Genomic DNA, 27964 nt, shown 5'->3' on the forward strand with positions numbered 1-27964 from the left:
CTTGAATCTTCAGGATGATGTTAAACCCAACTTGATCATCTTCCAGTTCAACTTTCCAAACTCTATGAGATTTGTTAATGCTTATGTTCACTCATCAGTCTAACTGTAGCAATACGAGTTGTTAGCATGGCATGTTTCCTTAGCTTGCACATTCAAGTACTCTAGCAACATGTCTGCTAAATGAAATCGTAAAATGATGTGTCTGTGAAAGATCGAGATAATCTGAAGTGCAAATACTTTTCACAGCACCTATCACAATTTACAAGGTAGCCATATTGGACATTACGGTCAGGAATAATGGTAAACCTCAGAATTTTCCACTTTGAATTCCAACTTCTACAAACTTTTTTGAATTGAACATTTTTCCATTGAACGCTAATCATTTTTCATGACATCGCATGATAAGAAATGCCCAGGCCCTGTGGTACTACTGCTTTAAAATGTCTACCACAGTGGTAGCAATGAAAAAACAAGCAGTAAAGTGGGTCTTTATTCAATAAAGGTTAAGGAACTCTTGTATAGATAGCTTCCACTCCTTTTCTTGTAGCAACGATTTGAAGGATGCTTTTAGTTTTGACAATCTGTTGCGATTTCTTACACCCTATTTAAACCTATGAACGTTAACTATTGTACAACATAGTGTCATAAATCGTTAAGTAATCCAACATAACGCTTAAAAACACAGTGGAGAATATAATTTACCCAAATACAATGGAAACAAATTGCGTGCCCCGTCTTGTTTGCAACAGTTGTCCACAGTGTAACAGATGACGTCAGCCGGGAGAAGCCACGGATTACGTTGTTTGCAGATGATATTGTGATCTACATTGAGAGTAAGGGGCATGTGGAGGAAAGCCTGGAGTGGAGAATGAAAGCAAGACAGATTAATTTGGTTTGAATGAGAGGAAGACAGGTGGAATAAAGAAGCTATAAGGTGGATGAATTCATGTACCAGCAGTCAGAAATCCAAAACAATTAGCTTTGGACAAGTAAGGTGAAAAAGAAAGTGCATCAAATAAAGTTAGAGTGGTTGGATGAATTTTGAGAAAAGCGGGAAAGAGAAGGTTTCGAAGTTGGTGGGGAGCCATGCTATGATATATTGCTTGGCTTAAAGATGGTGGTTGTAAAAAAAAATGTATAAGGCAGAACTTGGCAGGTAAGTCTTTTTAAGCAGCATGCTAGCATTGAACACTCATTACTCCATAAAAAGAATAAATTGACTTGAGGACCAAGGAGGTAAAATACAAGCAGTGATTTGATATCATAATCAGACAACCTGGCAATGCTTAAGAGGCCTGCTGGTCCTATTTGGCTGCTTTCACACAGGAAGCAACAGGAGCTGTACTTGCCGCTGAGCCAGAGCCAAAACCAGGAGAGAGGAGTGCCGAGCAGGCAGCACGAAGGTTGCAAAGATATTGCATAAGTTGTTTGCCAATAGTATCTTCTCTCACCACATGGGAGAGACCCTGTTACCAGAGTGAATGAATTATTAGGGAAGATAATTGTATCAGCTAACAGGAGTTTTTGAAACCAAATGCAACACATCTCACATATCCTCAAAGGAGGACTGTATGAGGCAAAGGTAAACATGTGCCATAACTTGTCATTTTCTCCTCTGGTCAATAATGCTTCTTTTTTTTTAATAAACCAAATAGCTATTAATTTTATGCGTAGAAGGGTTTGGACAATAGATATCGTTGTAATGCTAATTTTCATGCTTAAAGTGTATTAAATTCTACTTACATTATATATTTTGAGGATTACTGAAGATTTTCAGATGTTTTGTTTTAAAACAGTTTCCTTTTTAAAAGTTCAGTCGATGGTTTTCACTTGATTTCGCCCTGCATGCATTCTGACATGATACATCGTCTCCTTAATGAAGCAGCATACATACTGGTTGTCAGCAGGACAACTCAGAGGTCTGAGAAGGTCTAAAATCTGGTTATCTCTGCAGCATTCCAGGAATGTGAAGTTTATTTTTCTTCAACCCACGCTGTCTCCTCTATCCAACAGTCCGGTCAGCTGTGCAAGTAAGACCTGGAAAAGCCAGTTTAGTTTTCATCAGCATCACCCGTTTGTCTGCCTGCAACTTTCTCGACTCCTTGTTTTTTCTTTTTCTCGCATTGTTGAGAGAAAGCCTAAAGAAACTGTTCTATTATCCTCCCCTGGAGAACCCAATTGAACCTGGCAAGCAACATCTTTCTTTTATCTGCTGTTATAGTGAGATGTAACCTGGGACAGGATCCAGACGGCTCCAGAGTCCAAATATCCAAGTTTGTTTGACAGAGCCCTGTTATCTCCTCTCCGTCCTCAGAGTAACGACAGGCTGAGACTCCTTCGGACAGAGAGAGAGAGAGAGGGGAAGATGGAAGGCTAGATTTGTATCTTTTCAGCTACCCAAGAGCCAGGGATGCAGGAAGCAAGTAATGTTTTCATTTCAACAGAGAGAAAATAGGGGGGGAAATTCTGTGTTGCCATCCTGTTATACAACGGGAAACAACACATGTGAAAAAGGGAACTTTAAATCCTTTTATCCCTCTTTTTTTTCCCCCTGAGATAAGAAGGTCAAATGAAGAGGTCTTTGCTTCCAGGATTTTATAAAAGTCTGATACAGTCTGGATGACATTTAAAATGTAAAATATATTAGAAATGTATTCTTAACATATTAAAAAAATGTATCTACACTTCGATTTTATCTGAAGCTCATAGTGATTTTCTCAGTTTTTGGATGACATCTTTGATTTAAAAAAACAGAAAACCACTGAGACATTAACTCGACAGGCTGATCTTTTTAAATGTGTGATATTAATTTTCCTCTGGGAAGAAAACAAACTCAAGACTTGATTTTCAATTATTTTGTACATGTTGCGCGCACATTGGCCATTTGGCTTAATTTATGCATTACAAAAAGAACAAACAGCACCTTTTGCATATTTTTGCTCTAACTTTTAAGGTAAATGAGGACAGGCAAAAAAAAAAAAAAAAAAAAAAAAAACCCATAGCACTATCTTCAAATTCTGACATCATCACTGATTTTTTTTATTTTATTTTTATTTATTTATTTATTTTTGCCATCTGTTATTAAATATCGGCCATTGAGTTTCAGGTAATGAGGTGTGAGGGATTTTTTTTTCTTTTTGTTTTTTTTTTTTGCATTACCCATGAAGGCCACCGTTTGGTCATCGCCATGACAACAGAATCCTCTCAGCAGCAAAGCGGCAAACTGCTGATAGGTGTGTGGGGGCGAGAATGAGCTACGACCAGTCCTGTCCATCCCCCCCTCCGTAAGCAGACTGCTCAGCACGTCAGCGTGGGGAAACACGTAGCCCAGTGTGTGTGTGTGCGTGTGTGTGTCAGCGTAGCAAATGAGCGCACACACAAATGGTCTAGCAGGAAGCTCATTCCTAATTGTTTTTCAGTCTGTTAAATTCAGCAAATGTGATGTGCTCCAGTAAACATATTGGAGGCAAAAAAAAAAACGTGTGCCGTGTTGGGACTCAAATTAAATTAGGAGGTCAAAGAAGTCCATGACTGAGAGGAGTATTAAACTCCTGACAAGAAGTTGGAGAGTAATTGGTTTTAAAGCCTCCATTTTAGCGAGGACCAGAGCCATACGAGTCGGGCCAGCTATTGACCCTGGAAGGAGACAATCAGCCAGCAAGGACGAGGCAGCGTGAGCTATGTCTGTCAACTTCACTTGTCAACATTCGGGGAGGTCATCAGAGAAAAGAAAGAAAAAAAAAAGAATCTCACTTCTTTTGAAGGACTTAAAATGGAAACAGTTTCCACGTCATTCATTAACCTTTGTCTCCAGAAACACTTGTTTTCAACCGCTTCCTTTGAGCCCCCAGACGCCCACACGTGTCTGAGTCTATAGTGTGAAACAGTCAGAAAGTAGCTATGCTTTTTTCTTTTTGTTTTGCTGATGTTATTCCACCACCTATGCAGAAGACAGATGTAGGGTCCCAGTGAAAAATCCTAAAATAGCTCCTGTACCGTTTCCCAGTAAATACGGTCATGTCACATATTTATTGAGCTCAGGCTGAAATAGCATGTGGTTTCCTGACAGTCACCGTAAGAGTCATTAAAGAAACTACAAGAACGTTCTCGAAACCCTTGACACATAAAAATCTTAAAGTGTGTCATGTATTTTTTATTTTTTTTTATTCAGACCATTTTGTTCACCCAAATTCAAATGCACTCAAATAAAATTAAACAACTTGCCTTCAGAAATCATGTAACCGGTACATATGGTAAACCTGTGTGTGATTTGGCCTCAATGAAAACGCAGCTGTTCTGCCTCAGGCGGTTAGCGCTGAACATTAGTAAACAAAGAACACCAAGAATCAGACAGTTCAGGGATAATGTTTCTCACAATTATGTGTTTGGTGAGAAACTAACATCCTATATTAAACTGAAAAGAGCATCCCCAAGGTAAAACTTAGTGGTGGTGTCAGCATCATGCTGCGGGGATCCATTTCTTCATCTGGAATAGAGAACAGGGGTCAGTAACCTTGACAACCCTAAAAGGACCAGCTAAACAAAATCTGCTTATTTCCACACAAGCAACTTTACTCTAATTTGTTAAAACCTTCTAGAAGAAATTTGTTTTAAAGAACTGTTTTTATTTCCAGGTTTAACACATTCTCTTAAGTGGGACTTTCAATATTTTTTTAAATAGAAAATGACATCAACATGAGCGCATAGTTCGCAACCAACTCACACAAACAAACAAAAAAGACTGTTTCTTACACTATAAGTGCCATTCTTTGTATAATTTTTGGCATATGTTGGATGAAAATGCCTTGTAAAAACTGCAAAAAATGGCATTTTTAAAGTTATATTTTGCACGGCTCAACTTTTTTTTTTACAATTATTATTATTATTCTTTTGTTAAACCATTTGGTCTTCACCAATGTAAAGTAATGTCTTACAATGGTCCAGTCAACGTCCATAAGTATAGTTGAGAATCTCTGGCAAGCTAAATGAAATTAAAATATTGCTCACAGATGTTATCCTTCCGACTAACTTTACAGGTTCAAGGCATAACACTACTCCATTTGGACTTTTCACGGTTTCTCTTCTGGGACTTCAGACGCACCGTGAGAACACGCAGGCTGCCTTCTTGTGTCGTTACAGTTTTTTGGTCTATAAATAAAAGGGATTCAGACATGCCGCCCACCCCCACGCTCATATGGGGGCCGCTGCACAATCAACACAGAATCGCAACAGAAGCCGCATCAACTTACCAAGTATTAAAAAAGTAACGCTCGGGACTCCGTCGCGGTGCTACAAAATCAAATAACAAGAGACTAAGATGAGTATTTGTTTTGGGCAAAACTGTTAAGGTATATGTCTCGAGGAAGTGGGCGGGAACGAGGAAAAACGTGCGCGCGTGGGTGGGTGTCGCGTAATATTCAGTCTCACACTCCGGGTAACGGTCAGGTGCGCCTCTCAGTCCGCGGGGCAAATTCACGGAAATGATGGATTTTATCCGGTCAGCCGGCGGACGTTTCTGAACAAACAACGAAAACTATGTCGTAGCGTCGCTGCGGCGTCGGACGGAAGACAAAGCGAAGTGGAGAAATTCGCTTACGGTAAGAGACGCATTTGAAGTGTTGAACAGGATATTATGCGAGGGTGAAGCTCCTTCACAGGCAGACTCTTCTGACCTTAATGGCTCAAGAGTTTCGTGAAAGTTTCTAAAACAGAGTTAGGATTTCATTCTTGGCTCAAGGAGTACCCAGTGTTGGACATTGCACCACAATATATAATGTGTCTGTTCGAAAAGTAATTTATTCAAGTAAACATTGATTAAAAGTCATTTTTAATCAACGAGTTATCCATTTACATGGTCCTGGAAGAAAATTAAGAACTCTTGTAAATGTGTATGATTTAAAAAAGAAATCTAAAAGCTTTAAAAAAGTAATCCGTATGAAAGTCCAAAACCTTTTGTGTTTGAGTGGCTCATTATTACCCAATCGTGAACAAGTGGGTTAAATTACACTTTTGTCCTTTTCATTAACAACCATCATTCCAAGATATTTTGTCAGGTTTTAATGTGGTATCCATGGCAACTTCTAATAATGAAGCACAACGTTCGCAAGGAAGCAGCTGCAACGCAAAGAAATCAATTCCTTTCTGAGAAAACTATTACGGCATAGATGTGGTCTGCTGAAGATGACCTACAAACCAGAGGCCTGATCTAAAGAAAAAAAAAAAAAAAAAAAATCCCCTGGTTTTCAGTTTAAAGTGAAATACAGAGAAGGTTCCAGTAGCTAATCAGAGTCTCATTTCATGCCAGAAATTGTAGTAATATTATGTATTATGATGTTAACTAGAGCATTTCACTCTCGATCATGGAACAATGAATTAAGGACTTAACTGTGTCCTAAAGTAAAACAAAAACATGGCATTTACCTGTGAGATGAAGCTAATTGACACGATTTCCCAGTGTTTGTTTGACAAATATCTTCCATCTTGGTTTTCTCAGTAGTGACAAGTGATTCTAAGCAGGAATAGTTGAAAAAGTCAATAGAGGTCCATGATGGTGTTGGATTTATTTTTTATTTTTTGTCAAAAGCAGCGTCAAGTGACCAATTCATGCAAAATATGATGTTTTGAATATTGTTGCATGCAGAGTAGTCGACTAAAATTCACGCTGACCTTTGACCCTTTGGTACCAACGCATTACCTTTTTTTTATCCCCTTCTAAATCTATTTTGTACCTGTAAACAAACCATTTCTTTCTGAGTTTTTAGTTGATGAGTTATGGAATACGTGGACATTAAAAGTAATGAGACTATAAAAATTTTATCAACATTTAACTGGATTGAGATCCACATTTGGTCCCATTGATTCTATAAAATAAGACAGATTACGACCCCTGACAGCAGAGCTGTACGATACACTGCAAAAACACAAAATCTAGTTAGTTTCTTGTGCAAATATCTTCATACGCTTGAAATAAAATAACTTTCAAGTCACTTTTCAACAAAATATAGGAGCTTGTTTTAAGTCAATCGCTTCCTACTATTGATGAAAACATAATTCTGTTTTGTTGACAGATTATTTCACTTATAAAATGGGAGAAATATCTGCCAGTGAATCAAGTCATTATCGGCTCCACTATTTTGGCTTCAGGAAATTAAGACCTGATAAGATGTGAAAACCTTTAATTTAATAACCTGCAGATCATTGTGTCTTAAACTGACATTTTAACAGGAACGTACTTTAAATGTCTACATTTATTGTTTCGGCTGTTCTTTCTTGAATGGCTGCCTCCCACATGCCAGCTTCTTCTTTTATGTTCAGTGACAAAAAAAACACAATATTTGACTCACAAGAGTCAAATGTTGATGAAATTTAAACAATATTTTAGGTAAAGTTACGAATCTTAATTTCTTTTTTTTTGTTTGTTTTCGCACAGATTTCACAAACTCAAACTGCACAAGAATCACTGTAGAATAAATAATTTCATGTTTGACTGCTGCATGTGTTTTTCATTACTGCGTCAGTCTAATGTAGTCTTTGAAAATGCCAATTTGTGTGATTACTGAAATCAAACAGTCTGTATCACTTTACATGTTGGCCATGTTTCCTTGACTGTGCACAACACAGTTGATGCTCAGACCCTACTGACTGGAAATCACAATAAGTAACCGTAAACTTGATTAAACCACACACTATATTTATTTATAGATTTTTCTAGCACTTATACCACCCTTAACACCCTGAGTCGGTGGGTTTACCACTCTGTAGATTGGTGTTAGTGTGTTTTGTTTCGTTTTGTTTTTTCCTCCACCGTTTTGTGTCCTTTTTTGGCCTCTGAGACAGACATGCCACTGATTCTGAAAGCTCACTTTCAGGCCTCTGCAAGTCAATTACATCCCGACGCTTTGACATTGTTCAAAACTAGCCTGTGGTTTATTCAGACCGTCGACTGCGCAGCATCACTTCCTGTGGGACGCGAAACCTTATTCGTCACGTTTCCACGCGTCGCTGAACTCGAGTGCCACTGCATTTCGCAGTCTGACAAACTGGAAAGGCTGCCCGCGAACACACAGCGCGCTCTCTCAGGTCTGCGTCAGAGAGCCGTGAGAGGTTAAAGAAGAAGAAGAAAAAAAACAACAACAAACAAACATCCCCTCAAGTTGAGAGGTTGACAAGAAAAAAAAACCCCCACAGTGATTCAGTGGTGTATTTCTCTTCGCAGGTCAGTGTTTCACGCCAACCTGCTCTCGTTTTCTCTAAAAGTGCAGCTTCCAGTTTCTAAGAGCCCTACTTTGTCTTGTTTTATCTGGGAGACAAACACTAAACACGAGCTTATCTCCTCTCACAAACATCTCATCAGCACTTTTGGTGAGTCCCGCAGGACACAATAAACAAACAGAGGAAGAGTCTTCCAGTAACACCAGATGACGCCCTCACGCTCCTGCGTCCGGACATGTTGACAGTCCGTGCGCCGTGCAAGAATCACATAGCGGGTTAACGGGCCTGACGACGATGATGTGGCGTCATTCTGGCTAAATTAGAGCGCACCACGGGAGTATTTGATTCCTCCCAAGGACGGTTCCCCACTTAGTGCATAAAGACTCGGTTCATCAGGGAGATGAGACATGGCGACGGGGACAAGATCCACTTATTCACGTCTGACATCCCGTGAATGTCTCGCCGTCAGAGAGACGCTCGTTCCAGTCAGCGTGCTTTTGAAACGGAGTCGAGGCGACACGAAAATGATTCCAAACTGGAGAGAGGATGAAAGGAGGAACGGCGTCACAAAAGGAGACTGAAAAAGAGAGGGGCTGGGGAGGTGGAGGTGGGAAAACGGCACCAGAACTCGATGATGATAATAACATGGTTTGCAGACTCGAGCTGTCATTAACGTCTCACATTTTGTCACTTCGCCACGTAAAATCAGAAACAGAAGATGGTATGCGATAGTTAACACGCTGCATTAAAGAAGTTTTGCAAATGAAATTAAAAAAAAAAATTCCAGGTGGAAATTTAATAAAAGCTGAAGTTCAGTCAGATTTATGACACATTAAATTGTTACAATAAATCTCTGAAGGATCTTGATTTAATAGGAGTTTTGGCAGCATTTCATTTTCCCTTTGGGATGAATAAAGTATTATTGAATTGAACTGACTTTGAAGAAAAGCAATCAGTGAATGATAAATTTCAAGAATTTTGTTCTGGACTTTGACTAGGCCATTATAACACATTGAATCTAAACCATTTCATTGTTGCTTTAGCTGTCTCAAGTCTTTATTTAGCCTCATCCATCTTCACCTCCATTTTAACCGGCTTCCCTCACTCAGCATGATGCTGCCACCACTAAGTTTCACTGTAGAGGTTTTTTTTCTTTTTGCGAATAGATTAAAAAGAAGAGTTGTGTTCTCTATTAAGGATTGCAAGGACACCGCCTGCAAAAGAGATTTTAAATTTAACTGAGTCTTTTCTGGTTAGATAAAATGTAAAAGAAAACTTCTTCTGAAGCCTTCAGAGAACTTGAGACAGATAAAAACACACAGAGGTTGATTGCTAATTAGACTCTGAAGGCATTTAGTTAAATCTGGGGATCAGAGTAAAGGGGAGTGAATACCAAAACCTCTTTGAAATGTTCCTTCTTCCACTTGGATTTGATTTGTCTCATCAATTCCTTGAGGTTTGCGGCTGCACCGTGACAAAACATGGACAAGTTTAAGAAAGTTTTTGCGCAGCACCATTTGCTGAGACGTTTGGGATATAAAAGAGATTTAAATTCATAGCAACAAGAGGGAATTAGCGTTTATGGGAGTTTGCAAATCTTTGCTAATTAAAACAATGAGCCTGTTGCTTTGTTTTGAGAGAAAGATTTCCTCCAGAGCAGGGAAAAAACAAACAAGAAAAGCCCTGTCACGTAACAGCGGGTAAGAGGAGAACAAGCGACAGAACAAGGAAGAGAGGCTGAATCCTTCAAGCTATTCTCATCTGCTTTGAACAGGCATTACTCGCGCCCATTTATCCCGCTTGGATAACAGCTCTCAGCCGATACTCGGCACTCAAGTTAGCAGAAAATTGTCTTCATTGAGAAGGGAATCAGTTGGCCTCACTGAGTGTTCTGTTTTATTTTCTTCTCTTTGTGTTTCCCATCTTTTTCCACTCCTGCGTTTCACCATTTTCCTCGCTTTTTTTGTTTTGTTTTTGTCATTCTTCCCCCGTTGCTCTTCTCAGAGTTCCTAATCCTCCTCGCAATTTCCCAACAATTCCCGTCTTTATTTTCCTACATTTTCGACAACTAAGCTCCTTTTCTTCCGCTTGTATCTTTTCCTGCGCCCTTCCTCCCTCCCCGGCTCCTCTTATCTCTCTCTCCTCTGTCATGTCCGTATCCATGAGGAACCCACCTCAACGCCGGCGCTCCCTGGGTCCCGTCTCACCCAAGCGAATCTACAGGAACCTCTCTGTCAGACTCAGGGGAGGAGAGTCGTCTGTCGCCGCCGAGGTGGATGCACCCAAACACACCAGCAGGCCTGCAGAAGCTGTAAGATGCTAGCACTCTCTTCTACCCCACCACACCATATTTAGGATCGGCAAAGAGCTGAAACTGTTTTGCACCTTATTATAGGAAAACATGCTGCTTTTTACATAACTATGGAGAGCATATAAGCAAATCAACACTAAATCTAATGATTGGTTCTGCTGGATTTGGTGACATGCATGTTTATCTCCTTTAATCTCCTGTGGCAACCATTCAGCTGGAAACCTCAGGTGGATCTAGCTCCACCTCCAAGGACAAAGCTCCTCCTTGAAGCTGCAGCTTCCAAGCTTCTGCCTCACAGAGCAGCTCTCCCCCGCCCCACTCGGCTCCTTCAGACTAGCCAGCAGCAATTAGTAAACACCTAATGGAACCGTTCACCAGCTGAGCTCATCACAGGAGCTACTTCTCAGTGTAACGCTGCTAAAAACGTTGTTAAAGGGTTAATAAAGTAGCCGTGTCGTGGTGACTTCCTGGAGGCGGAGTTTCGGAAAGGGTCAGAGTTTTTAAAGAGTCAGAAGCCCAGTCAGAAGTATTAAATTACAAAGTCAGTGTTCTTGTAAGTCATATTTGATGTAGCATTTTTGTAACAAATTAGAGCAACATTCTAACCTGATTGTGCTATAGAATGGTACTACATGCCTCACAACACTGCCCCTTTAATAAATGAACTCCTCACCAGACTGTGTGAGGAGGAGGATGAGGAAGAGGAGGAGTGTTATTGAGCCAGGATTATGCTGGAACCGTGTTAATGAGTCTTTCCACCCCTACACCTCAAATTAAAACGACACTGTGAACCTCTCACTGCAACACTATAATTAAGGTGCTTTCAGGTGGAATAGCTGATTGGAGATTTATTTTGAAGCACAAAGCTAATCCTGCTGTCGCTCATATCACACGAGACAAACAGCGGCTGCACTTTGACTAAGCCGACTGCGTGCAGAGGAGCTCGCAGGAGGCGTTGTGGTTTCGACCAGTTATATGGTGAAGAGCTGTGACTGCGTCTGCTGCACCGGTGTCTTTCGGCTGCATTGTGGATTGTGTTTCAGTTTGTTTTTGGTAAGCCGTTGCTTAGGAACATGCAGTCGGTGTATTCCCTGCATGAGCACAAAATCTTACTAAGCGGTTTTGGTCTAAGTTTCTAGTGCAAATATTCTGAAATAAGACAAGTATCGGCAAGATATAGGAGATTTTATTTAAATAAATGGTTAATATTCATGAAAAAGTACTAGTTTAAAGTGGAATAATCTGCCAGTGGAACAAGACATTTTAGCGTGTATATAGGAAGCTTCTATACTGTGCTGAAAAGTTACTTTTAAGTTTTGACTTATTTCAAATCTACTAAGATGTTTGAGGTTGAAACTCGACCAAAAGAATCCTCCGTAAGATTTTGTGTTTTTGTTATCTCTCTAAACAGAGAGAGAGAGAGAAATATTCCTGAACAAATCACCACCACTTTTTCTTTCATCCACAGCTCAAGCCTTTATTCAGTAATAACTCAAATTCCCCGGCTTTCTTAAACTCATACGCCAGCCTCATGAGATAGTCGTCCTTGGCCGCTTTGATTTATGGATCTTGTGGGTTTTTTTTTCCTCTTTCTTTGCAACTCCCCTCCCTCCACCTCACCAAATAAATCTCCTTCGACATCTGAACCCTCTTTCTCGTTCTCTTTTTCACACGCCTTCTTCCGTGGTGCACCCTTCTTCCCTCTGCCCCTTTAGTACAAGACCCTGTGGGAGGCGGTGGAAAACGAGGACACTTTGGCTGTGCAGAGCCTCTTGTCCAAAGATCATGCCAGCTGCGGAGGAGGAGGGTCGAGCTTGTGGGAGCGAGGGGAGAAGAAGGAGAAGGACTGGGAGAGAGATAAAGAAAAAGGGGTGAACCGACTGAGCGAGCAGGGGTTGGTTCCTCTGGATGTGGCGGCGCTTACCCACAACTCCCCTCTTCTTCACGTGCTGACGAAGGCAGGCGCCAGGCATAACCCTATTTGTAAGTTTTACCCTTTAACTGATCAAAACGAGCACGATAAACATTTTTCACCCTAATAAATGACACGCATAATCTGGATTAACGCCTGCTTTACTCCTCAGTATGCCGGCCGGCAGACTGGGGGCTCAAGCTGGACGCCCTGGTGGATCTGGCGAGCAGACGGATGGAGGAGAGGAAGTCAGAGCTGGCCAGGAAGACAGGCGCAGGCCCCCAGGCGCAGGCAGAGGTCCAGAGACAGAGCCGCCTCTGGAGGCTGCGGCTGCAGCTGTACTGCCGGATGAGAGAGAACTTCCAGAAGACGGGTCAGTGCCGTCGTGGTTCTTCATCAGCTGTGAAGTTCTCCCAACCCCTTGAACCTTTTCACATTTTTGTTATGTTACAACACGACAGACCTCGGTGTGTTTTTATATGATTTTTTTTTTTAGGAGATGGACAAACATCAGTTTCCATTCACCATATAATTGTGCAATTTGACATTTCGAAAATAAATTTTGCACAGCAATTTCTAAAAACAACTCTTGTTTTTCAATAAAACATTGTGGTGTTGGGATGAGGTTGCCGCTGGCGCAAACCACAAAGAAGAAGATGACAGGAAGTAGCTGGAAGATGATGCCGTGTTTTTTTTTTTTAAAGGCTTATCGTGTGCACAAGTTTTAACTTGTGATTTTAGTTGCGTTTCTCATTTAAAGGAAACGCAGCGATTGCAAAAATTCTTCAAGTTATCTTCAAGATGACAGCAGTTTTCATCTGTATAGTGCCAAAAGACATCAGTGTGAAAACATGTTCAATATTTATTTTAGGAAGTGGTTATGGAATGCACAGACAGCTGTTTATTAATATTTTAACAGTTTGATAATTGATTTTATTAATATATTCTGGCACTGCCGGCCCTTTGAGAATATTCATAATTTTGATATGGCCCAAAATTTAGTTTTGCATATGCAAAACTAAATGAAGCAGGGGCATTCCTTTCTACGGAATGCCCTTGCTGCGCCCGAGTCCCTCCCCGGCGTTCCTGCTGCACGACACCATGCCAGGGAACGTTGCTGATGCTCGTGTTTTATTGAACAGGAGAACGAAACGCCACGCTTAGTTTGCAGACGAAGACGTCTAACAACAAACAATGTGCTAAGAAAGAGGCTGGAAAATCTAAACCAGCTGTAATCTGCACAATGTGCATTACAAAGCTTGAAACTTGAAAAATGATTCGATATGATTTACTGAGAATCTTTAGTTTTTTTTTGTGAACACCGAGTCGATTAAGGAAGGGTGCATTTTTCTTTTGTTTATATTCAGTCCCTTATTTTTAATACATTAATGTGAATAAAGAAAGGAAGGAAGATGTCTCCAAAACAGCCATCAATGCCCTCCCTCTGAACAGTGGAGAAGCTGGGATATAAATTGTGCACCGCTGCATTAGTTCTGCATGGCTCGTCTTTAAAGGGGATGCATGCAAAGTTTTTTAAAATGCATCGTATAAAATCTCCCGCCAGATATTTTAACGAGGCTTGAAATCTTTGTATTGTCTTTTTTTTACTTCGGTTCTAATCTACAAAGCCCTCCACGACTGCCGACTATGCCGCTGAGATCAATTAGTCAGCCCACTATCTTGCTTAAGTTTGAATTTTTTTTTCTTTTTCCTTTCCTTCAGCTCTTTTGTCTCCCTTTTTAATCTCATCTAAACTTCCAAGCGAGTCCCTCGTCATCGGCCTGTCCAGACTCTCATTGCCATGCGCCTGCTCTCCCTCCACCGGCTCCGCGGATCAAATGAAACCTTGATGCTGGCGGATTTATGCACAAGGAGTCTGCAAAGAGAAGTTCCTCAAGGCCGCTGCGCTTCTTGCTTCTCACACAAACCCCATTTATGTCTTAATTCTGTTTCCCCTTCAGAGGCGCGACTGGTAGCGGGGGTTGTTATGTTATTATGTCTATTTATTACCGGCTCTAGTGCTTTTTAGTTAGAACTCGTTTCGTTTCTCTTTTAAGGATCTTCAGATCTCTTTATTACCGCCACTCGTGAGGAGAACAGGGCCTCAGGTCTTATTTCTGTGCGCGGTGAAACTAAGCGTACTCTCACTGCAAATCTCCGGGCGGACGAGAACGCCGGCTGAATGTTTAAAATCTAAAATATACATGAAATGTGGCCCAAGGTGCTTGACATAGTGGGAATCCATTCAATTCCAGGTCGCCGCTGAGTGTGAGCGAAATATAAATCTCTTTGTCTCGACTCGGCGGGGAGAGAGCGGCGGCTACATTCGATCACAAAGCAGAAAGTCTGAGCCGCTGCTAACAGGTGAGACGACGACAAACGGCTCCCGCCGCGTTTCAGAACCGCAGGGGGCCTCAGAGGAAGATTTGTTTTTGTTTTAGTTGGAGGTAATGATGTGAAATCATCCATTTAAATTTGAGACGGATTTATGCGGCAGAGCATTAGGGCCATACTGAGAAAAATAAAATAAAATAGAATAAATTCAAAGAATAAAGTCGGAATAGAATAATTCTGACTTTATTCTCGTATTATTTCAACTTTATTATCTTAATTTTATTACATTATTGTGTTTATTGTATGGCCATAATACTCCATCATGGATTTAACTATCCAGGGCCGGATTGAGACACATAAGGGCCCCTGGGCTGGAGAATTCGTTGCCCTTCCAACCCCTGCAAAGTAAAAATCTTTTACTCTTGAAAATTACAGAAGATTTATATTAATAGGTAGCTGTGCAATTCAATCTACACGTCTGTAGATGAACTGATGGATGGTTGGCTTAAAACATATGGCAGGTGGCTCCCTGTTGCTCCCAAAAATATGATGATTTCTGCTTGACTGTGGATTCAGTTAATAAAACTCCAGCAATGTGTTGCTAAAACACCACCTGCGAAACGAGCCCTTGACTTTCACATGAATACACAACGGGGCGCACCGGTTCCCGTCTCTAGTCTTGTTTTTGGACCATAAAGCCGGAGCATGGGAAGGACACGCAGACTCGGTTGTCCTAGCTGTGTTTTATGTTTTCCATGCTTGTTGTTTGACCTTGTGTAATCTTGTCCCACCCAGAGCTCCCAGGCCCCCCCAGTCACGTGTCCTTACTGGTAACCAGCAATTCCTCTCTGTGCGTGGTGATCAAGGAGCCGGACGGTAGCAGCATGGGGCTCATCACCCGCTACAAAGGTAGGTGGTGATAACTCTGGGAGTTTATCAAAGCAAATTCAGTTGTTTTAACTCAAAATGTTCATAAACACTAGGGATGCACCGATTTATCGACCAGCTGATTTATCGGTGCCGATTTCCTTAATTTTGGGAGATCGGTGATCGGCCGATTTTTACATGTGAAGCCGATCTTATCCACCGATGTCATCAACCTTGGCAAAGGTCTAAAAATCAACCACTGTGCTTTTCTTTTCTCGTGTGAGAGGTTTGACTGACAAGCCGGCCGACCAGGTCATGTCTGCGCATCTACAGTTAACAATAGTCACCCTACTGTTGAAAAGTCAGCAACTTTCTTGATATGTTGAGCAACATTTCAGACAAAATAATGGTATCGGCCAAAATTGGTATCGGTAAGTTAGGCTTTTTGAAAAAATGGTGATCGGCAATCATCCAGAAAACTGCAATCGGTGCAGCCCTGATAAACAAACAGCACATTCTCCCATAGTTATAACTTATTTAACAAAACAAAGCATAAACAGAGAAGCTGTGTGGGAAATATATACTTTATTAGTATTAATTATTTAGTGTTTGGATAATAACAACTTCTAAAATGTCTGCTGTTCACAAACGATCCAACTGGTTCGTGGATTTGGTTCCGTTTTATTAGCAGAATCTGGCCGCAACTTTTTTTATCTTAAATGCTCTCGATGTAAAACTTTGGACACATTCATGGTGAACTCGAAGACCGCAGGTGATGAGTCTCCAAAACTGGCCCATATCTTCACCACTCCACCACCATGCCCTGAGCTGATGTGCTGATTCACAACACCTACATCTTTACTCCTGTCCCCTGGTTTGTTCTGATGAAAATCCAGGTTGTGCTGCCATATCCTTCAGAGAGAAGAAGTGTTCTCCTTCAGTCTCTCCAAAAAAAAGAAAAAAAGAAGTTATTTTTACAACTGTGATGTCTTGAACTTTTAACATTTAAGATGCTAACGGAGGCTCTCGTATTTCCCCTGGGTGTTTCGCAGCTTCTCTAAGCATTCTGTGTCCGACCTTGAGGTGAATTTGCTGGCGATGTGAAGTCCTGGGAAACTTGCCAGCTGTCTTAAATGTTTTTTCCACTCTTGAATAAAAGGTTTTTCACTGAGGAAAAATGGACTTCAAATTGTTCGGGAACAGCCTCACAACTTTCTATCGGGAATTGCTTTTCTCACGGCTACTTCTTGATGTCTCTCCGCCTCAGCAGCGTGTTAACACATTGCTCCATAATAGTAAACTGCCAGAGGCGGTCGTCGTGACAACAGGCAGTTCATCCATTTTAAATCCGCTGTCAGCAGTATTTTGGTGCACTGTGGTAGACTCTGTGACCTCAAGGACACGAGCCCACATCCTCACCCTGCCACCGCTGTGCTTGACAACTGGCATGACGTGTGTGAACGGATATGTTGTACACGGCTTTTGTAATTATGCTGCAATGCTTGGTCAGGGTCAGTCGTGGCCTTTTATTGTATTGTTTATCAATCATTGTGATAAGTTTCTTATCATAAGAGTTTAGATGTATCGTTGTCATGATAAATTCCAATTGATGACGTTTAAAACCCCTCAGACTCGTCCTTGTTGTCGATATTTAAAGCTTTATTGTTTTCCCCACCATTCGTTCACCGAAAGCATCAATAAACACCAATAAGTTTAAAAACACAGATACCGTGTGCAGCAGTTTAATGGGACAAATCAAAGCATGGGAATGTTTTTCCAGAGTGTTTGTGAGGATGTAATCACGGTTCGCTTCTGGTGTGAATACCAACTACAGGAAATGTGCATCTTTTTGGACCTCACGAGCCACCGTTGCTGGGCGTCATGGTAAAAATGAGCCCTTCAGTGTCGCTGATGCTACCACTGCATGTAGTTGTGGCGACAAAGTCGTACCTTATCGTCCGTTTTCTGCATGTTGAGGGTCAAAACATGCAGATTAAACTTTGCTACCCTACATTCTACTGAAATTTTGTAGAAAAAAAAAACCTTTAATATTTTATCATAAACTTTAAGATTTAAAATATTGACTGGGGTGAATGTGCTTAGATTTTTCAACTCCTGGGAAGATTGGCAACATTCTTGAATGTTTTCTGCTTGTAGTTCAAACACGTTGGAAGTGATCAGTGATCACTGATTTGATTCACAGCATGTGACTGCTGCTTTTCCTCCTAAATTCTTGTTCACAACAAGGGCGGGCTTAGTGCCTTCCTCCTTTTTATTAACATCAATAATGATATTGTGAAATCTGTTTATAACCCAGGTTTGTTTTAAATCATTTTAGACCACAGCGGATGTGTTGCGTCTCGTCTTTCCACCTCTATTGGATACAGACAGATGTTTGCGAGAGGGACAGTAAATTATTTGGAACGTGACAGAAAAGAAACAAAAAGGCGTTTCATGGAGTCTTATATATCAGTTCAATAAAATCAGAATCCCACACATTGCCAAGCTGGTGTGGAGGAACAAAACCTTTTTTTTATTTGTGCTTCTAGAGTAGGCGTTACTTTATATCCTCCTGCCAAGAGTAGATTAAGCCCATGTTCTTTGAACTGTAAATACTCAGATCCTTTGTTCTCGCTTATTGGAGCTCTGAGCAAAGCCAGGGAGAATTTTGTCAGTGAGACTGTTTCTTTATTTCTTTTTCTTTTCTTTTTTCCCTCCACAGTGGAGTGGAGCACTTCGCCCAGCTTCAAACGCGTCCTCGGTACGGCCCAGGTCACAGAAACGAGGAACCCCTCCTATATCATCAACGGACTGACGGCAGTGAGTTGAGCAGCACACACACACACACACACGCACACACACACACACACACACACACCGTACTGATAAAAATATGCAGCGACTCTAGAGTCTATGGGTTATATTTCTGCTCATTGAACCTGGTTTTCCCCACTCGATGAGATGAACTGATAACAAAGAGAGCTTTCTCACTCCTGTGTCCTTAAGGTTAACGCTCAGTGATAACTTGGCACTCTGCTGCTTCTCCCAAACGCAGGGAACGCACTACTACGTGAGAGCGAGCGCCTACAACGTGAAGGGATGGGGCCCGCCTCAGAGCTCGGCTCCGGTCAGCGCCGCCCCCTCCAGTGAGTACGCCGCGCTGCGGGATGACGGACCGCCATCGCCACTGTCCTCGGAGTGGAGTTTTTAAAAAACGTTCAAGATTTAGCTGACTTCCAGCTCCTTGTGAAGCAAGCGAAGGTTGGCAGATGGCGTGAATTATTAAAACACAGAGAATCAGGGATGTTGCTGTGAATCGATGTCGCCCTGCAGCTCGAGTTCGAATTGGCCTCGTAATCTTTCCCTCCCCTCTCTCCAACCTTCTTGCTCTCTTTACTCACTTTTTCTTTCCAATTTACGCCTCCAGTAACACTTTTTTTCTCTCTCAAATTGAGTTGAAAAGTTAAAGTGTTTAACAGCTCCGAGCTTTTCATTAGATAAGTTTCATTCACATCCAACTTACAGTGGAAGTTCAGAATAAAAAAAAAAAACAGCGTAGAAACTTTCAGAGCATTCAGGTGTTTTCTCATGCAAGCACTAACGCTCCCTTATCTTTGAGAGAAAAGCAGCACTCAGGACTTGGCAGCAAATTAATTCTTGCCTTTTGAATGATTTTGTTTTTCTCCCTCCATCTGCATGAAAGAAATGATTAGTTTTTTTTTTTCCCCCCATGCAGGCTGGAGAGAGTGTGTTGGTGTGAAGATGCCGCTCAGGAACCACGAGGGCTTTGTGAGGAAACTGCTGGAAGATGCCAAAGAATCCCAGTATACAGGATATTATATAGGTAACAATTCAGTCATGCAAATTGTTAAAACTGGCAAAAATACATATCTGGTAGACTGCCAGGCTTTGCAAAAGTTTTCATACCCCTTTAATTTTCACATTTTTTCATGTTTGAACCACGAACATTATTGTGTTTTATGTGACAGACCATCACAGAGTGGAAAAAAGATGCTCTAATGGCCTGCATGCAAAGCATCGTGTGGTGGAAAACTAACACTGCACGTTGGCCTAAAACGCACCATTCCCACAGGAATGCACGTTGGTGGCAGCATCATCCTGTGGGGAGGCTTTTCTTCTGTAGGGGGAGAGAGAAGCAGGTCTGAGTGGATATGGAGAATAACTTTGTCAAAAAGTAATAAAGAACCAACTAATGTTTTTAAAAATAGATCTTCCTCAGGTTTGAGGAACTTTTCAGTTTTTTGATGGAATAATTACAGTAAATTTTCACAATAAAATGACTCTAAGAAAATGTTTTAGATAGTTTTTTTGTGTGTGTTTTTAGGTTGGGAACGATGTATGATGTCAGAATCAGGTTCGGCTTTAAAGAGCAAAAACAAAAGTTTTGACTTTGATTTCAAGCAATTTATATGAATAAATTTAGGAAAATAAAAAAAAAAAAAAGTATTTTTTTTAACACAAATGTCAACATCCCACTCTGGGAAATGTATCCACCCACTTCCTTGCAAAATTGTTGTTTTTCCTCATTTTAAAATATGAAAACAGAAATAAAATTATGGCTATTTAAATGTGAGAACACTTTTTCTTTAACAGATATTTATCAAAAATGATAACATTTGCGGCTCTAAACAATTTCTGTTTTGCCGGACCGAGGGCAATAATGTCTGTTTGGGTTATAAAGGCTGCAGCCCTCTGTTGTAGGCAATGACACCGGCTTGTTGCCATGGAGCACACGCACATAACGACGTTAGTAATGAACTGTTGCTGCCCGTCCTCCAGCCAAGGGTCAACAACATTGGCTCCGATCCATTTAACCTGGTTATTTCCTATTTAACAACCAACACTGGCTGCGTCGACTTCCTGACTCGTCCTTTTTAAACCCGTCGCGTTTAGCGCGACACATCTCAGAAATAACTCAGCGGCTCCATAATCGCCACCTGGCTAAACATCACTTTCCCTCCTCTTGTTATTTTCGACAGACAGCTCGAAGTCGGCGAGTCCCAGCAAGCGCCTGTTGATGTCTCGGGGCATCAAGCAGCTTTTCCACTCTGCCACCAAGTTTGTTCGTCTCCTGCAAAGGTTTGCCCCGTCCGTCCGTTTCCCCCAGAAAACTTTGTAAGCCCGGGGCGCTGGGGCAGTCATTCATCCAGCCGGCCACCATGTTTTTGAATAAAAAAAAATGTTTAAAATTGACAAGAAATTTGAAATTATCCCTGGAACATTAATACCTAAACACCAACTATAAAGTTGTAAAAAAAAGGCAATAATTTAAAAAAATTAAATAAATAAACGCTAAGCCTGGTGGGGACACAAGTAAGGCCTGGTGGCCCGCCAGGCTTATATTACACTGTGGGAAACCCTGTCACAGTAAGGCTTCTGTAGCTCACAAATGATCTGAAACAACCAGAAAGCCACACAAGTCAACATTCATTTCACTCTCTATGTGAAATTACTTTAATTTATTTCCCTTTCCATGTGAGTGACATGTGAAAGTCTTAACAAGGGTCCTCTACGTTACCAGGGGTGTGTACTTGGCCACTGTTTTCTACCACAAGGACAACATCCTGGTGGCCGCTGAGGATCAGATCCCACTGGTGGAGATCCAGTGCTGCTCCACCTCCATCACCCAAGACTTCCTGTGGTTCGCCAAGGTGAGCAAACACAAGCAAAAGACTGGATTCATAACAGGCTCACAACATATGAACATAAATATTTATGTTCACGCCCATGACGACCGTAGGAAACTGTACATGCCATTTTTTTCCCAACTCAAATGCCTAAAACACCTGCATGTCCCTCCATTCTCTCTTGCAGCTGTCCTGCGCGTGGCAGCAGGTGCCCTGGCTTCAGCAGGGCCTGTCGTCTGCTCACTCCTCGCCCTCCTCCCTCCTTCAGAACCGGCACAACATCTTAAAAGCCGTTTCCCAGCTGCAGGTAGGAAGTTAAGCCTCTTATTCTCCAGATAAGCGCCGTCACGTTGGTTTAATTGCAATTTTAATTACCTCCTTTACATCTCCTCCTTCTCCCCCCTTTTCTCTCCTTGTCGTCTTTTTGCCGAGCTCGTCCAATCTACGCAAGCATCCGAGGCTGTGTTTTAACACTCACTAATCTTTAACGTCCTCAGTTTTACCTTTTGCTCTTGTGTCTGCTGTCAGTCTTCTCTAGGAACAATGGATTTGGGTCAGGTGTACTACGAGCCGCTGAAAGACAGGCAGGGCAATCTGCTAATAGTGACGTTGAGGGAGTTCCCAAATCCTCCATCAAGGTGAGACGGAGTCTTTTCACCCAGCCTGTAGGAAACGTGTTCCAAACTGAAGGCACAGGGGCCAAATCCAGCCCGCTCTAAGTTTTCATGTGGCCCTCTAGACTCTTCAAGGACACAAGAGTCTAACTGAGTGCTTAAATGTGATCTTATCAGTCAAATCAAACCAGTTTTGTTATCTCTATACTGCTACTTTTATATTGATGTGAAAAGATGTTAAATATTATAAAATTTCAAGAAGTACTCATCGAATGCAGAGATGAGTTTTTATTGTTTTTTGTAGCAGTTTATTGTGTAGTTTTATCACTACTTTCTTCCACAACCAGCACTTTGAAGACATTTGTGATCTAGATATGGCCCAAAATGAAAAAAATGTTTGACCCTGCAGTGCAGCACATTTGTTGAATGCAAGATATTTGACTCTGATTTTATTCTCGCTCTGCTTGTCGTTCCTGGAAGAAAAATGACAGAGTTTTGCTGAAACATCAAAGTTTTGCTCTGTTTCTGTACGTCAGCCCTCCTGACCCCCCATTCCACTGGATTCCTCTGGACCGGCTGGAGCGGAACCGCAGCAGAACCCCTCTGCTGCCCGAGCCCACTGCCATGGATACGCTCTTTGAGCAACTGAAGGTGAGTTTACGTTTGGCCAAAACGGAGACGAACGGTGTTTAAATTTACTGGAAACCAAATGTGTCCTGCTCCGCCAGGACAAGCTGTCCTTCCACAGGCACAGCATCCAGTGGGCCCAGCCCGGCCTGTTCGTGGGCATCCTGAAACTGTGCAGCTCGGTGGACCAGATCAGGGTCCTGGTGCCGCAGCGGCTGCCAAACCTCCTCTGCCACACGCGGGTCCGACACAATCCACACGTGACCAGGTAACGCCGAGGGACGTGCCGTTAAAGTTCACAGACACAAACAATACTCAGAAGTTATTTAATCACTCTTTTCTTCTTCTTCTTCTCTTTGTCACCGGGCCACAGAGAGGAGTGGACCTGGCTCCAGAGCCATGTTTACACTGCACACAGCGGCAGCGCTCAGAGCCCGCCGAGCGGCGAGGACGAGAGCAGCGGAGTGGAGGAGTTTGTCAGGTCTCTGAGAGCCGCAGTCACACTTCTCCTGACGAAGCTCAACATCCCCCTCTACAGGGTAAAACTGGAACAAAACCTTCATCTAAAAATGACTTTCCTAAAGCCTTGCACTGCCATGGGCAGCATTCATTTCTAGTAAACATGCTGAGATTAGCCAGGTTGATGTATGTATGCGTGCTGATGGGGTTTTATGTGATGGACAAAATGGCCGATACGGTACAAAACCAACTTTTGTTTCAGCAGCTTGTGACGTGTCCTGCCAGCTTCACATGCTGAGAAATTTACTTTATTTTTATTTTTTTTATTTCTCATTACAAAACAGATCAAGTGGGATTGCACAGAGCGCATCTGTAAACATGCGTAGTAATAATATATATTTTTAACCCAGGATTCAATATGTTTCTTATCTAACTTGACGAATGAGGCACATTCCTCATCTTTGCCTATGCAACCGTGGTTCTCGCAGGCCTACCAGTATGGCGTGTACACGCGGGAGCTGCTGCAGTTCGGTGGGAAGGTCTCCATGCTCCTGCTCCTGCCTCCCAGTGAGGACTTCAGCTCCAGTTACTGGCCTCTGGTGGGAACCAAAGAGCCCGGCCTCACCCTGCCTCTGCAGATCTTTGAACTGGGTGAGAGGGAAAACACATGTGGCTTGGATCTGTTTTGAATGAGGTAGAGCAGACTGGGTGAATCGCTTCTTGATTAAAGCTTCGTTATGTAACTTTTATTTTTTTTAACATGTTTTTTTACATATTTGTTAATATTGTCAATTCTTTGTGGAGGTACAGTATGTGACAGAAACAAACTGACAACAAATGAAGCTCCTCAGCTTTCCCCCCAATACCTCTATTAGTATCGGCAGAAATGCAGAAGTTCCCATCAAAAACAACCTATCGGAGCCAGGAGGCGGTTTTTAGTGCTGTCAATCAACCCAAATGTACTCGCTGCTCAATGTGCTAAAGGTGCAGAAACAACTTAACGTTCCAGGAAAACTATTTGTCACCCATCATCTGTGGCCATGCTAACTAGCCGTAGCATTCATGGCATGATTGACAGCGCAAAGACCCTCCTCCTGGCTCTGATTGGTTGTTTCTGACTGAGTTGTGTATTTCTGCAGATGGCTGTAAAACCACAGGGAGAATACAGAGAAGCTTGATTTTTTTATTTATTTTTTTTGCAAAATACCTGACTCATGTTAAACAGAGTGTAAAAAAATAACCTCACTTTAAAGTGCGACTTCTATGGACCTATGAAAGAAATCTTGCAAGAAAAGCGTTGCGTCCTCTCCATAAGAAAGCTGTGTGTTGTTGTATTTGATAAAATATAAGGCATTCGTTTTATAGAAATGCCACTTTAAGATCAGTTTGTGCCATATCCAAAAGAACTAAAGAGCAGAAATTAAAAATAATTGCAGTAAACAACAACAAAAAAAGCCAAATTCCTGTGGGAAAGAATCTGATTATTCAAGCTTTCAGGTCAATTTAATATCAGCTCTTCTGTTTGCTCTGTGAACTCGTCATCATCCAGTTCACTTCTGGACCTACGAGCGGGACTTCCTGACTCAGTACTGCCAGGCCTGGGTGAGGCTGGAGCTGGACACTCACCTGGCCCAGCAGGCCCTGCGTGAAGCGCTTGACACCAAGGAGGTGCAGGAAGCCCGGGAGCGCCTCAATAACATCACTGACCTTTCTCGTGTAAGAGCATAAAAAAACAACCTTTTTATATTTCTAGCTGGATAAAAGCTGAAATTGATTACTGATGAGCATTTACCGAAGGAAACCGACTCCCTGGATGTCGGCCAGCAGTAAAATGGATTGGACTATTTTTCCCACAGCGTTTGGAGATGGCATGGAGGGACGCCCGTTGGATAATGGACTGTCTGCAGTGTGTCCGCTCCAAGCAGTGGGTGGGGGCGGTGCCTTTGGGCCTGGTGATGGGGGGGGACCCACCGCCCTGTCCTGACGGCGAAGAAGAGGAAGACAGCTTGACTGCAAGGTTGAAGTGGCCCAGCCGGATCCAAACACAAAGATCTTTAGCAGGTAATGGCGGCGCCATGCGTGGTTAGCGTGCCTCATTTAATCTTTTTAGCACAGTTTTTAGGATTAAAGATTGAAAATGTTGCACAAGAGTTTGATCACAGTAAAATATTCTGCACTAACGGTCATATTCAAACGTCTTTGTCCCTTACTTCTCTTTTTAATCAGATGTTGCTCTTTGTGGGGTTTGCTAAGAAGATAAAAGAAAATGTTAGCATGACTAGATTATGAACTGGGTTCCACCTGAGATCATCTAACATCTGAAACGTTTCCTCACACCTTAGCTCTGTAATCAGAACTTTTTATAAGAAACTTTTAAAAGTTTATCGCAAAAGAGACCAACACAAAGTTTCTACCAGCTTTACACATATGAAGAGTCAATTTTTGACCTGTTTTTCTTTTAAAGTAGCTTGAAGTCAAGAGTGTCTGTTGATAGTTTCACCATAAAATCCCAACATAACACATTTAAGCTACAGGTTGTAAACAGGACAGAATGCGAGAAAGCAGTGTAAGATGAAAACCTTCTCATATTTTACCTCTTCAAAAGTCTTCATTGTCGAAATTGCCTCCTTTTTTTTTTTTTTTTTTTTTTTTTCTTTGAGGCAAACGATTGAATCCTGGGTGAATGTCCAGAAAGTCGTCCTCACTCCCAACTCCTTTCTGATTCTCTCTTCACTTTTCAGGAGGTTCCTCCGGTGTCCCCATACCGGTTACCACCGAGGTCCACGTTCCAGAAAGAGTCCCGCTTGTCCGGGAGAACGCTGCGCTCAGGCTGATGGAGGGCATCGTGAAGGGAGGGTACCCAGTTGACATCAGCTCTCAGTCAACGGCGGACCTGTCCGGCGTCGGCCTGCCGGAGGACGGATACACCAGCGCTTTAATGGACAACGGACTTAGCTCTGCCGCTGTGGCTCAGCTGGAGGCCACAGTGTTGGACACCATAGACTTCAACCCCAGCATCACGGACGTCATCCGGCCGATGGAGATGGCGGAGCTGGTGGACATCTTGCCGACGCTGAATCTTATTGAGGAGGACAACCCCTGCGCTCCATCCACGCCGTCTGTAATGGACATCCTGGAGAACTTTGGACTTGGGATTGGGGAGGAAAACGCCCACTTTGACTTGGAGATTGACGACAGGAGGGCGTCGAAGGCGAACACTGAGAGCGAGGGTGTTGTGCTGAACGGAGAGGGCGTCGCGCCTTCTTGTGCCACTACAGATGGTTCAGAGAGAGACGCGCCACTTTCAGGGCGCGACTCGCCTCGGGACGACGGACAGACGAGGGAGGCTCCAAGTAAGGGAGCATCACTTCCTGTGAGAAACCTGGTGGAGTGGGACAGACCGTCCACCAGTTCATCCTGATGTCAAACTCTGTCAGCTTCAAGTTGCAATCACACTCCAGCACTCCACGAAGAAGTGAAAAACCCAATTTATTCTTTTTTCGATCACTGTATTTATTCATAGTAGATAAAAACTTGAGTTAGGGCTGGATGATGTTGCGGTTGGATGATATGGGTGTCTCATCTCAGTCGATATCGATAATTACTGATTGTTTTTTGTTTTAAATATCTGAAATATTCCCAAACTGGTGACATGTCCTTTCCTTTTTTAGCCAGTTTTCATTCGACGCCATTTTTAAACTTTTAAGCAGTTATGAGGCACAGTGGCGAAACCTGAAACTGCTTCTGCGCCAGTTACTCAACAGGTTGTTGCTAGGCAACCAAAGAGCGAGTGAGTTGCTAGGTAACGAATGAGTGTGTGAGTGAATCAGTTGATGCCACCGACCTTGCTTAGCCGGCTGTGAGAGGTTGAGCTACTAAAGCCTTTCCTCTGCCTACATCTCCCAGAATGCTGTGCGGTTCTGGATTGGAGTTCAGTGAAATTATTGAACATTCTATGAGACATTACATCTGTAGATACTGATCATGTCTCTGTATCTATCTATATTGTTGTTGATTGATTGTCCAGCCCTAACTTGAGTATATCTTGTAATATTTTAGTCTCTGTGACATATTGCACCCAGTTTGATGAGTATAAACAGAAAGCTGGACTTGTTTTTGCACATTTCTCAAACTTTCGTTTTGCATTTTTCTAGCATGTGAACTTGTGCTCATAAGTTTCCATTCTGAATATGAAAAAAACAAAAGAAAAAACAACCATGTGTTGCTTAGTGGTTGACAAAGTTATTTGGTCATTTTGCTCTTTTTAAATCATTAGGACAACAGAAACTAACCAAGTGACCCTGATAAAAAGTTTACATATTTCATGCCATGTGTTGCGCCCTCATGGAACCAGCAGCACCAGTTCTGGCTTTTGCTTCGGTTTCTGCCCTCACGCTGTTTTGTTGCAGTGGTGCAGTGCCTTTTCTTCTGGTGACTCAACCCTGCAGCCTTTTTTTTTTTTTTTTTTTTTTACATCAGACAGTTATTTGGGTTTTGTGTTGTTGATTTTTTTTTTTTTGGCATGTCAAATAACTTGTCGGTCTGCCTGACCTTGGATTACTTTCAACTAAATGCCTCATTTTTTACTTTTCATGTCCCTTTTCTGTTTTATACAGTTCAGTTACCTTCTAACACACATCCTTTGTTAATAGAACTTTCTCTGTGGTTATGAATCTAGAAAAACCAGTGTGTTATTGGGTGAAACCATGAGTGTCGGAAAAGGTTTTTGTATTATCATGTATATTTTGTCAGTGTATGTAAACCTATGAGCACAACTTCGGTTCTCTAGAGCTAAATGTCAAATGTACAAAAAGTAATAATAATAAGCTACAGTATCAGTCATGACTTGAATATTCCTTGCTCACTACAGGACATAGCTCTGTTGCTTGTCTGAGCTGTGTTCAATTCAGTCAAATAAAAGCATTTCCTTTGGATTTTATATGTAAGGTTTTGGCATTTCAGGTTTGCAGTGTTACTTTTG

At 42.0% G+C, this 27964-nt stretch overlaps 1 protein-coding gene across 1 annotated transcript; it reads left to right on the forward strand.

Moving 5' to 3' along the window:
- Positions 1-5377: 5377 nt before the first annotated feature.
- On the forward strand, positions 5378-27922 carry LOC106915486 (ankyrin repeat and fibronectin type-III domain-containing protein 1). Its single transcript, XM_014983104.2, has 19 exons — positions 5378-5597; positions 10216-10522; positions 12238-12505; positions 12607-12807; positions 15564-15677; positions 18358-18455; positions 18691-18781; positions 19372-19479; positions 20636-20735; positions 21178-21307; positions 21471-21590; positions 21812-21921; positions 22434-22548; positions 22626-22792; positions 22898-23063; positions 23472-23634; positions 24533-24699; positions 24840-25044; positions 25725-27922. The coding sequence occupies exons 2-19, from the start codon at positions 10361-10363 to the stop codon at positions 26402-26404; spliced, it is 3165 nt and encodes a 1054-aa protein (XP_014838590.2). The 5' UTR covers positions 5378-5597; positions 10216-10360; the 3' UTR covers positions 26405-27922.
- The last annotated feature ends 42 nt before the right edge of the window (positions 27923-27964 follow it).

This window comes from Poecilia mexicana, unplaced genomic scaffold (assembly GCF_051168715.1).
Source record: "Poecilia mexicana isolate PSO_F unplaced genomic scaffold, ASM5116871v1 scaffold_8, whole genome shotgun sequence".
NCBI classification, from domain to species: domain Eukaryota; kingdom Metazoa; phylum Chordata; class Actinopteri; order Cyprinodontiformes; family Poeciliidae; genus Poecilia; species Poecilia mexicana.

What these genes read in the sequence shown, in the direction of transcription:
- LOC106915486 (XM_014983104.2), top strand. Translation starts at nt 10,361, where the DNA reads ATGTCCGTATCCATGAGGAACCCACCTCAACGCCGGCGCTCCCTGGGT. An exon ending in CGCTCTTTGAGCAACTGAAG is followed by an intron (nt 22,549 to 22,625) that starts GTGAGTTTACGT and finishes CTGCTCCGCCAG; the next exon opens with GACAAGCTGTCCTTCCACAG. An exon ending in TCAACATCCCCCTCTACAGG is followed by an intron (nt 23,064 to 23,471) that starts GTAAAACTGGAA and finishes TGGTTCTCGCAG; the next exon opens with GCCTACCAGTATGGCGTGTA.